Source organism: Centrocercus urophasianus, unplaced genomic scaffold (assembly GCF_019232065.1).
Source record: "Centrocercus urophasianus isolate 14NV4802_14NV808 unplaced genomic scaffold, USGS_Curo_1.0 seq_62, whole genome shotgun sequence".
Classification (NCBI taxonomy): domain Eukaryota; kingdom Metazoa; phylum Chordata; class Aves; order Galliformes; family Phasianidae; genus Centrocercus; species Centrocercus urophasianus.
In genome coordinates this window covers 6,441-17,765 of record NW_024885222.1, presented here as the reverse complement: position 1 = coordinate 17,765, position 11,325 = coordinate 6,441, and the positions used below count along the sequence as shown (strand labels likewise).

At 54.4% G+C, this 11,325-nt stretch overlaps 1 protein-coding gene across 7 annotated transcripts; it reads right to left on the bottom strand.

The window, feature by feature from the left end:
* Positions 1-1,477: 1,477 nt before the first annotated feature.
* On the bottom strand, positions 1,478-8,805 carry MPP2 (membrane palmitoylated protein 2). Of its 7 annotated transcripts, none has more exons than XM_042836668.1 (13): positions 8,774-8,805; positions 6,810-6,928; positions 5,846-5,998; positions 5,591-5,740; positions 4,896-5,123; positions 3,860-3,991; positions 3,532-3,637; positions 3,353-3,424; positions 3,105-3,266; positions 2,548-2,750; positions 2,348-2,476; positions 1,992-2,261; positions 1,745-1,789 (listed from the first exon to the last, which is right to left on the bottom strand). In XM_042836668.1, exons 2-12 carry the CDS (start codon positions 6,924-6,926, stop codon positions 2,085-2,087), a joined length of 1,629 nt encoding a protein of 542 aa, XP_042692602.1. In that variant the 5' UTR covers positions 6,927-6,928; positions 8,774-8,805; the 3' UTR covers positions 1,745-1,789; positions 1,992-2,084. The 7 variants fall into 7 exon arrangements, with proteins under 7 accessions (XP_042692599.1, XP_042692600.1, XP_042692601.1 ...); XM_042836664.1 differs by lacking the exon at positions 8,774-8,805 and adding an exon at positions 7,934-8,064 and having other exon boundaries at positions 1,746-1,789; XM_042836665.1 differs by lacking the exons at positions 1,992-2,261; positions 8,774-8,805 and adding an exon at positions 7,934-8,067 and having other exon boundaries at positions 1,478-1,789.
* Between the last annotated feature and the right edge of the window lie 2,520 nt (positions 8,806-11,325).

Here is an 11,325-nt window from a genome sequence, read left to right as displayed (position 1 = left end):
CTCGCTCTCATTGGCCTCTTTACAGGCGGCTGCTGTAGCTGGAGTGCTCAGCTGTGGCTGTTCCCCTCTGCCCTGGCAGCTCACTGCCCTGCCGTAGCATTAGGACCCTGGCGAGGTGGGTGCCCTGCTTCTAAGGAGGAACATATGCCTGCCCTGTGGCAGTGGTGGGTGATGGATAAGCAGGGGGAGGTGAGGGGGTGGACTGGAGTGACTCAGGCAGTGCCAACTGTGGGGATGCTGTGCCCTGTTGGGGCTGCAGGCATGGGGCTTCTGGGGCAGTACTGGACTGGGCCTAGAGAAGCCTGCTTTCAACAGGGGCTGAGTCTAACCTGGCCACTGCAGGAGCAGTCAGACCTGCAGAAGTTCATTGTGCCCCTGTACTGTTTTGAGGTTGTGAGGTTTCAGAGCTTGCATTATTAATTGCTTTTGTTTTCCTTGATAGAGCTGAGGCCTGGAGGAGGAGGTGGGAAGGAGCTAGTAAACATTAGCTTTTTAAGTGTGAGAAGTTGAAGCTTCACTACCTGTGGCTTGCAAGAGACTGTAGTTATGGTGACTATGCTACAGTATTAATGGGACCCTTCCTGTGTTAGAGAAGCCCAAATCACTCAGGCATTCTTGTCTTTCCCTTCTACTTCCCTTGCATGCTGCAAGAGGGGGGAGAATACTAAGTTAACTGCATCAGACTGACTTGGGTCAGACTGTCCTGCACACTCAGAAGTTCTAGGAGTACTCTAATGTACCTTAGAGTAGAGGACAGGCCTTTGGAGGCCTCTAGGATACTAGGAGGAGTATAAAGCACTTCAGCAGATGCAGCTGAGCTCTGGGAGTTATGTATTTTATCTTAAAACTACACTGTGGTTCTTGTGAGTTTTCAGTGTTGCTCTGGAAAGAGACCTGTGAGCACTGGGCAGTGCTTGAATTACAATAGAGCATACTGAGAAGAATCTAAGGCATCTGAGAGCACCCTGAGGAGCTGTGGAGGTACTGTAGGGTGCAGGGGCGTCTTTGGCCCTGTCAGTCACACTGAGAAACACTAACAGCAAACTGAGGAGCTATTCAGTGCTCCCAGAGGCAGTACTTGTCCTGTAGGAGTTTAAAGGTACTGTGCTGTTTAGCTAGGTGTCCCCCACCACCTACTGGGATGTAAGTTAGATTCTAGCATGCTGGGGGCACATGTCTGAGCACAATGCATGCATAGCTCTGTAAGGTGACAAGTATACAGCTAGGCCTGCAGCTGTGCAACATCTGCTTAGCTCTCTGCGTATGTACCTGCAGACACGTGCCTGGACACCCTTGTATGCATGCATGCCTGCAGCTCTGCTTACCTCTCCTGGTGGCAGCAAGGAAGGTCCTGGGGGTTAAGCATGGTACTTGTCCCCTGTACTCCCTAGTTGCAGTTGCAGCTATGTGTCTTCCACCACCTGTGCTGGGGCTTCCCCATTTCTCTGTGCTTGGCCATAATGACACAAAATTACTCTTTTTCTCTAATTTCTCTTTAATAATAAAATTACAGCAAAGTACCACAAAGGAACAATCTGGGGCAGGGGACACAGGGACCTCAGTGTGTCCCTGCAGGCTTGGGAAGGGGGACAAGGAGGAAGCAATACAGAGCCACCAGGCTATGCCTGCACATCTATTCACATGTGTGCATTCACCCTGTCCCCTGAGTTCACCCCAGGGCAACTCTCCTGTGGAGATCATTAATTACAGAGTTAATTGCGAGCCACTTACAGGGTAGGGATCTTCTGGGTGTCACCGGAATATAGACACTCCATCCTAGGGGAGGCTCCTGCATGGAGAAAGTGAGGCAAGGACAAGACCACATGGTGGCACCGTCTCCTGGGATAAAGGGAGGGCAGCTTTTGGCAGTGAGTTAGCTGTGTCAGCACGGGGCAGGGGAGCTGTCCCATATCTCTTTTCCCCCTCCCCCCCCCCCCCCCCCCAAAAAAAAAAAAAAAATAATCATGGTGGGAGGGAGGGAGGAGCTGTACCCTACAGTGGTGGTGCTGAGCAGGGCATGCTCATCACGGTGGGCCTCAAGACAGAAGTAGAGGGGTGTGTGTGTGCTCGGGTGTACACACATGCTAATAGACCCAGGTGACAGGCACCCACTGGGGCTCAGCCCGCAGGTGCTCCATGGCCTCTCGCAGCTGCCCAAAGGTGTGCTCCAGGTTGTCGTTGGTCAGACTCAGGTCAAAGTAATGGCTGTAGCCATGCTGTATGCGACTGCTCTCCTCTACTGTCCGCCGGGCGTCAGCCTCCTGCCCACACCAGTGCTGCCTCAGTTTCCTCACTGATTCCACCTCCCCGCTCCCACTGCACTGTGCCCCTTGTCCCAAGCACCCACCGAGAGCTGCTTGATAGCCACGCCGTTCTCCAGTGCTGCACGGTTCATGGCCCGCAGGGTTTCAGCACTGGGAGCTTCGATGAAGACCACATAGGGCACAAATTCTGCTGTCCTGAGCACCTTCACTGCCTGTAGGGAAATGGGGTGGGGCTGAACCCTGCGGACCTCCCCTTAGTCCTCCTCGTTCAGGTGCTGCCTACCTGTGGGTTGACATCCAGGATGCACATCTTGCCAGCGTTCACCACAGCACGAATGGAGTCAATCTTGGTGCCGTAGAGATTTCCCTCATATTCGCCGTGCTCCAGATAGTGACCTGCCTTGATGTCTGCCTCCATCTCACCCCGTGATACGAAGTGGTACCCATGCCCATCTTTCTCGCTCTCCTTGGGCTTCCGTGATGTGTCTGCCCGCAATGTCACCCTGAGTACCCAATGCCAGCCCACCCTGGGAGGTCCCATTCAGTACATGGTGATGGTAATGGGGCTGTGACACAACTGCATAGGGCTGGGTTATAGTGCTGCTCACGGGGGACAGTGCTGCTCTTATGGGATGGTAATGTACATGGGGAGGCAGTAATGCTTTTATAGGCTAGTGATATTCAAAGAGAACAGTGATTATACCTGAAGGTGACCATGCTCATGGGGGACAGCAGAGTATTGAGAAGACAATAATGCCTTTAGGGAGGTGGCAGTGTTTTAGGGGACCATAATAGTCATTGGAGGAAGGTGACACTTGTGGATGACATGGGGACACTCACAGGGGATGGTGGTGCCGTAGCGCGCTTGGTCGAACATGATGAGCTTGTTCTTGAGGCTGCGTCGCCCCACGCCCTGGGCACCGATAAGCACTAGGGTTTTCCTTCGGAAAGGTGGCATGCGGGCCACCTCCTCATAGATCAGCAGCTCATGGCGGTCAAACTCTGTGCAAGGGACAGACACTAACTGTATGCCGTGGGGATCCCAGCACAAGGGACTAGTCTAGGGACTGTTCCTTAGGGATCCTCACCTGCGTTCTTTGTGGTCAGGTACATCATCCTCTTCTTCCTTCTCCCACTGAGGCTGCTGCACAGGGCCCCTGCTGAGGGCATGAGGCTGGCTATGCCAACCAAGGCTAGGGACAGCACCAGGGCACAAGGACATTGCTGTGGGAGCTGGGGACCCGCAGTGGGGCAGGGAGCTTCATACCAGATGTGGGGGCCACCTCCAAGTCTCGCTTCACGAAGGCTTTTCGCTTCTCCTCCAGCAGCTGGCTAGGGATAAGTCCCGCACTGCCTCCTTCCACATGGCATGCCTGAGGGGGACAGTGTGGTACGTGGGGATCCCATGTCCCCACAAACCCTCCCCATACTGCACTGCTGGGGGAAGCACAGTATGGCACATTGAGGTATTCCTCCCCAACCTCAAGCTCCCCTGCTCCCCCCCAAAAAAGCAGCAACAACACCCCCTCAGCAGCCCCTAGGCTGCTGGGAGAAACTGGACTGGGAGACAAGGGACAACAATGCTCAACTCTTACCTGCCACCAGTTGGGATCATCCTGGTTGACAATCTGCAGAAGGTCTCCGGCAGCAAAGCGTAGCCCAGCCTCCTTGCAGGGAATGAGGCTGTCGGAAGCTGGGTCATAGTCAAAGTGGCACTTCACAAACACCTGGGGAGAACGGGGGTCACCAGAAACACGGGAGACATGCATGGGTGTCATGCTCCTGGCTTCCTGCAGCACTGTGCCTCAGTCTTCCTAGCACTATGCACACTCACACATGCACATACACACATGTTCTCCCTGCCACTTGGTGCAGGCAGGCATGCAGGGCAGCCATGCACACACAGGCAGCACCCAGGGCAGCACCCAGACACCACAGCAGTCCTAGGGCAGTGCCTGCACACAGCCCTGCACCTACACACAGCCCTGCACCCAGGCACAGTGCAGCCACAGTGGCACACATTTGTGCATGCGTGTGCAACGGCAGTGTCCAATCCCTGGCTGGGCAGGAAGTGTGCACACAGGCAGCAGCATGATGCTTGGGGGCACACAGTGCCTGGCGGTGCAGTCCCAAAGGACCTGCTGACAGTGCTTCTTTGTTCCTCTCTGGGTGACAGCATGCAGCTGATGTGGTACAGGGTAGGGAACACAGCACCCAAGTTCCGCTGTGGGGAGGGGAATGGAGTCAGATGAGCGACACTGCAGCCACTACGGGTAGGAGTGGGGTGCCCTTGTGGGTGCCCAGAGTGCAGGACACAAAGAGGCAGTGGGGCCTCAAACTATGAGACACTCCCAGCTGGTTCGCAGGGGACGTGAAGCTCAGGGAGCTGGAGACATAGGACACAAAAGCATGAGTAGATGGGACACAGGGTACATGGCAAAGGAACAGGTGACGCTTGGGTATAGGGCATGAGCACAGTGAAAATGGAAGCATGGGGACAGCACAGAGGTGGAAACAATGTCGGCATAATGCAGTGGGACTCATAGGCATGGAGGCTCATGAGCCATAGGCAAGGGAACTGGTGCAAGATGCAACATGCAGAGTACGGATATAGGATGTAAATGTGAGTACCTGCCGGGGTGGGTGTGGCTCCTGGTAGCTGGGCAGGATCTTGAGGATGACGCTACCACTGGCATGGCGCAGGCTGTCCTGCAGCACCCGTGGGTCACTGCCCACCTCCTGCCCATTCACCTCTCGGATGACATCCCCTACGTGCAGCAGCCCCTGCTGGGCCACCATGCCCCCATGCAGGATGCGGGCAATCACCAGCTCCCCCCGCTCCACCCGGAACGTCACTCCCTGGGTGGAACAGTCCCACATCAGCTCTGACAGCAGTCACCTCGCGTCACTGCCCCAGCACCGGTGATTTCCCCAGTATCCTGCAGTGTTCCCACTACCATGCAATATCTTCAGAACCATCCAAGGTATCCGTGCAATGCTCTCAGTAATATCCTGACATCCTGCAGTGTCTCCAGCACCCAGCAATTTCCCCAGTACCCTGCAGTGTCATCAGCACTGTGCAATGCCCCCAGTATCCAAAAATTCCCCAAGCAATGCCGTCAACACCCATTAATGCCCCCCTGCAACTTTAATTGCCCCCAGCACTCAGTGAAGTCCGCAGCATCATGCAATTTCCCCAACACCCTGCGATTCTCCAAAATTATGCGATGTCCCCAGCACTGTGTAATGCCCTTGCAATGCTTCCAGCATCCGGCAGTGCACCTTGCACCTTATATTGCCCCCAGCATTGTCCTGATCCAGCTTACCAGGTTCTCTCCAGCCGTCTTGCGAATGCCCACCATACGCACAGCGTCGGGGGGCACAGGCTGGTTGCTGAAGGTTGTATCCAGAACAGGGCTGGGAGGAGGTGTCTCATAGCTCTTGGAGGCCACTGAGTCATGGGTCTCCAGCAGGGACTGCAAGGTGCACAGCTGTCACACATTGTACACACACACCTTGCACATGTATGGGGTTTACACATGCACCTTGCATGCACAGGGCTTGCATGCCTCCTGCCACACCTGGAAGTGGGGCTCACGCAGGATGCGGGCCAGCTCGGCTGCTGCGCTGTCCTGCTGCACCAGGTGCCCAATGTCATGCAGGATCTCCTGCACCAGCTCCACGTTGTTATCCCGCACTGCCTCCAGTTTTGTCTCCTCCAGTCGCTCATGGGCCTAGGGTGGGGGCAAGGGACTCCTGCTGCCACTGGTGCTCACATCTGTATCCACATGGTGCACACACACGCATGCATGTACACTGCGCACATACACTTACGTCCACATGCACCCTCTGCACGGGCACAGAGCCATGCATTCACATGTGTAAATTCACCTGTTTGGATGCACATCTGCACCCAGCCTTTCATGCACACTACCACACCAACCTGTGCATGCATGTGGCAGTGCACACATGCGTATACAAATACAAACACGTTGTGCTGAACATGCAGGACATGGTCAATCACATGCACCCCATAAGCACAGCCAGCAATTGGCACACGTGTGAATACTCCACCTTGTACACCACCTCTCCCCACTCATACCCAGCCCCCTCTCGCTGCTCCCCAACTCCACATACAGCTGCAGCACAGGACCCTCATACACATCTGTGTACACGCACTGCATGCACATTTGCTTCCATGCATGCACACAGACACATGTGCGAGCATAAACACACCTCCCTATGTGTACACGGATATGCATGCACACAACCATGCACCCATACAAGTGCATTCTCACACGTGCATGTACACAGATGTGCATACCTTCTCATCACACAGATGCATTTGTGCATACATATGCAAGCAGACACAAATGTGCATCTTCATCTGTGCAACACACACACACACACACACACACACACACACACTTGTGCCCATTCACACTCACCCATCCATACACCTCCATTCTCCCACATCCCCTCCTTTCCCCATGCTTCAAGGTGACAGGAGGAACATAGTGCTACCAGTGCCCTGCACCACTGTACCTTTGCCAAGGACCTTACTATTGGGCTCTCCATGATGCCGCGGAGGAAGATGAGATCAAGGTCAGCAGCACCTGGGGCACTGGGGAGGCCCAGGAGGTTGTCGAGGACTTGCTGCATGGCTGGGGACATGGGGATGTGGGAACACAGGGATACAGGGACTCAGGAACAGTCAAGGGAGGGGGACAGGGACAGATTTAGGGTCTCCATATCCCCCTCACCTCACCCCAGGGTACTTGATGGTGTGGTGCGATGGGATGCCCTGCTTCAGTGGGGGCTAGTGGCTCTACGCCATGTCCCCCCTCCCACCCATGCCTCATTGCCCCCCTGCAATTAGCACGGCATCTCCTTGCAAAGGGCTGCCTCCCCAATTTCCCACCTATTGTTGCAGGAGGCTGAACTGTCCCTCCAGCCCCCTCAGTGGGGGCAACAAGGAGAACCTGCCTCCAAAAGACACCAGAGAACACCCCGGGGGGGGGGGGGGGGGGGGGGTTACATTGGGAAAGGAGGGAACTCCTCAAAACCCCCTGGAGGCATATTCCCCACACGCAGTTCATGCAGCAGCAGGCAGGTCTGCAGTGCAACTGGCAGGATGCAGTAAAGCCCAGAGGGGAGGAGGTTTGCAACACAACCAGGCAGTGCAACGCAAACAAGGGATGGCAGTGTAAACGGGTGAGGGGCGGGGGGCAGGTTGGGGGGTTGGTTGGGGATGGGGGACGACACAGCACTGCAAATGAGGAGGCTGCAATGCAAACACGGGAATGTAATACATCTGAGGAGTACAATTTAACCAGATGGTGTGATGCAATCAGTGAGGGGACTGCAATGCAAACAAGGGCTTGCTATTCAGCAGGGAGCGCTTGCAATGGAAGGAGAGGCTGCATGCAATGGCGGGCGAGGCTTGAAAAGCAGATGAAAAAGGGGGAAAGAGGGGAGGTGTTGCTCTCAAATATCCCTCACTCCACACCTAGGGGGAATCACAGCATGACGCAGGAGATCACCTTCCTTTGCCCCGCTCCACCCCCCCTACCCCTGCCCCCAGCTTACCCCTAGTGCATCCCACAGCCACCAGCCCCCGCACAGCGTCACATTCTGACCCAACCTCCGCGCCCGGGGATTCGCCCTACCTTGGGGACCCAACGGGGTGCCGGGGCCAGATGGCGAAGCCCCAGGTTTGGGGCCGCTGTTCATGCCTACAGGCAGCAGAGCCCGGCCTCCTGCCCGCCTCCTGCCCAGATCCGGGTACCGTGGCCCCCGCCTGTGCCTGCTGCACCCCGAGCCTCGGCCGCAGCACACGAGTGTGCAACAGGAGCATGGACATGCAAAGGGAGCACGGGCGTGCAGAAGTTGCATGGATGTGCAAAAGGAGCATGAATCCTCTGCTACGTGCTCACTGCCTCAATCATGGCATGTGGAAAGCCCACATATGCATGCAGAGTGCATGCTTGCACACGTGTCCCTGTACACAGCATACACATGAATGGAGATGTGTGTATTCTCATACACCTGTCTGATTGTCTCTGTACAAGTATAATCATGTTGCTGTCCGCACCTCCATCTGCATGCTCACACATGCACATCTATGTGTGCAACCATGTGAGCATCAGTGTTCAAGCACAAGACCTGTGTGTACTCATACACTTGTGCACAATGTGAACAGCTGTGTGCATTCAAAAACACATCTAATATGCCCCTGATATGCACACACGTGTGCGCAGTCCTGGTCAGCTACAAGCCCGCAAACCTGAGATGCTCACACGCATGTGCGTACCCATGCCCCCACCAGTGCATGCTCACATGAATGTAAACTCGTGCACATGCAGACACATGCCTCCCTTTGTGCCCTCACACTTGTGTCCACACACACCATGCATGTTCACGTGCAGATCTGCATGTTCATACCCTGTGCATGCCTCCCCTGCTTGCACATGCCCTTGCACACTCACACTCTCCCCCCATGTGCTCACCCGTAGGAGCCCCCCGCTCACTGCCACGCACCTTCCTGGGGATTCGGGTGGGGGAGGACGGCGTGTCCCCTTTAAGGGGGGGCAGGTGACGTTGCCATGGCAGCCGGGGGACGGGCCAAGAGCTCCTTACTGGTGAAGGGGGCACGGATTTAAAGGGGCCGCACAGTGCCCAACTTCCCCCTCTCCCACCTCGAGCCCCTCACATGGATGTGGTATCCTCCCTTATGCACGCACGGTGAAATGCTGTCAGTTCACACCCGGAGCTCACTGGGGCAGGGACAGGCACACTTAAACGTTATGCACACACACGTTCACGTGCAAATGCTCTACCCACATGTGCCCACACACGAGAGCCTCCCCCCCACTCTCCCCTACACCCCACCCATTCTCCAGCCCAGAAGCGAAATGATGTGTCACCCCACATGATATCCCAGCATCGGTATCCCCAGCACCAGTTTTCCCAGCTGCCGCCTGCTGAACAAAACATACTGCAGGCTCTGCTCCACGCATGCATGGTCGTGTAGGGGCTCTTGTGTGGCGCGACCGTGCACCATGGGAAAAGGGGGATGGTGTAACTGGCTTCATAGTGTGGGAATCAAATGTTGTTTCTGCATTAGAATTGGATCATTTTTTTTTTATTATTTCATTATCTCCTCTATCCACTTAACCTACCCACATGCTGTGCAGCCATGGAAAAATCACATTTCCCTCAGCACATGGGAGTCCAGCCTTAGTTACCAGCTGCTGGTTGCCCATCACACACATCCACATATACACCCACTGTATGTGATGGCACCACAGAGCGCTCTCAGAGGTTCTTAGTGCACCCTGGAGTGCCATATTGTGGCCCATGGAGCTCAGGGAGTCATCTGGTGTGGCCCAGAATTTACTGGGACATACTTGTACTACAGTAGAGTATACTGGAAAGCCTTTAGTGAACCCTTGAGCATCCCAAAGAATTCTGGGAATATTGTAGGATGCCCCAGAGTCCACTTAGGAATTCGTGGAAGCCTCTAGAACAGACTAAGAAGTTTCTAGGGCAGCTTAGAGAACATAGATAAACTCTGGGATTTCATTAGCGTGCCTTAAAGTACATTAGGGAGGCCAGGCTCCACCCCTTCCGGCAGCACAGGTGAATTGCCTTCACCTGTGCTCCTCTGGCTGGCTCGTTGCTCGCCTCAGGTGATCAATCAGAGGTTCAGGCCATGACTCAGCAGTTCCCATACAAGAGCCCAGCTGGAACATCGGCTTGCAAAACAAGTCTTCGCGAGAACAAGACCAAATACCATGGATAGCTCTCTCTACAAAACGTTTGCAGCCACAGCCACAAATATCAACTCCCTTAAAACTGCCAAAATACCTTATTCAATTGCAGGATCATTCTTCAGTCAGGGGCCGTTAGGTCCCCAGTATAACACCCCAACAACGTCACTGCCCAGTGCTCACTCCCTGATGTCACCCACCCTTTCTTCCCAAAAAGCCCCAACATCACCCATGCCACTACAATGACACTTCAGAATCACTCTCTGCTGTCACCCTAATGTCACTCCCAGAGTCGTGCCAACAATGTCACCCCCCAACATCACACTAAGTCACCCCAGTGCCTCCATCGAGTATCTCTCTTTCTCTGATTCCCCCCCACGATACCCCAGCATCACCCCCCAGCGTCACTCTCCAGGCTCAGTCCACAACTTCACCCCAGTGTCATCCCAGCATCACTCCATGGCATCACCCCAACTTGCTTGCCAAGTAAGCAAGGTTTGGGACAGCAGCTCCTAGAGGGGCTGTATAAGCTTTCAGACACCGATAATCGATTGTTAATCACCACCTTCCATCTGGTTTCCAAACCAGATGACAATTGAGCTATGTGGGGAGTCTGTTCTGGAAACGATTTGTCTTTTCTCCAAATCTGCTATGAGTTCAGAAATCCCACATCATGCTGCAGCAGAAATGGGGTACAGTGGTAAGTTAGCGACCCCTGCTTCAGGGAGCACAGGGGCTGCATAAAGTGCACACGCTGCAGCCTCCCTATTTCTTTGGAGTCTGGGATTGAAACTTGACCCAAAAGGCCACACACTGCCATACAGGCAGGTGCCAGGTTCACCCACTGAGGATGTCAAATCCTGAATTGTTTTCACGATGGTCTTTAATTGCAAAGAAAGTAGGTGACACGTTTCTCACTGGAGAGCCATAAGCTGTCCCCACTAGTTTGGCAAATAGCGCTCGCTCCGATCACACCGGTAATCTCAACTTTGCCATCCAGGCTGCACACACAGCTTTTCAGCATCTTGCTGTATCAGTACTGAAATTTGTGTGCTGTATCAGTATTGAAATTTGTGCTCCCCTATCTATTAGAAATGTTACTGAACGCTTTTGAGGACAGACTTCAATCAAAATATGCATGCCATTGTTGCACATCCTTTGATCAAACTCCCCTTGCCGGACAGGCAGATCCAATCACCTGCTTGTTATTAGTCTTTTTTTTGTTGTTGTTTACAGTCTGAAGCAGTGATTGAGCACCTGGTGAGGGGTGTGGCCAGCCCTGCCAGCAC

Bases quoted from the DNA above. Each gene is read 5' to 3' on its own strand.
- MPP2 (XM_042836664.1), bottom strand. From the start codon at position 7,997: ATGAACAGCGGCCCCAAACCTGGGGCTTCGCCATCTGGCCCCGGCACC. The intron at 5,741-5,845 runs GTGTGGCAGGAG...TGCACCTTGCAG, and splicing joins TGCGTGAGCCCCACTTCCAG to TCCCTGCTGGAGACCCATGA. The intron at 3,425-3,531 runs GTATGAAGCTCC...TCATGCCCTCAG, and splicing joins GGAGGTGGCCCCCACATCTG to CAGGGGCCCTGTGCAGCAGC.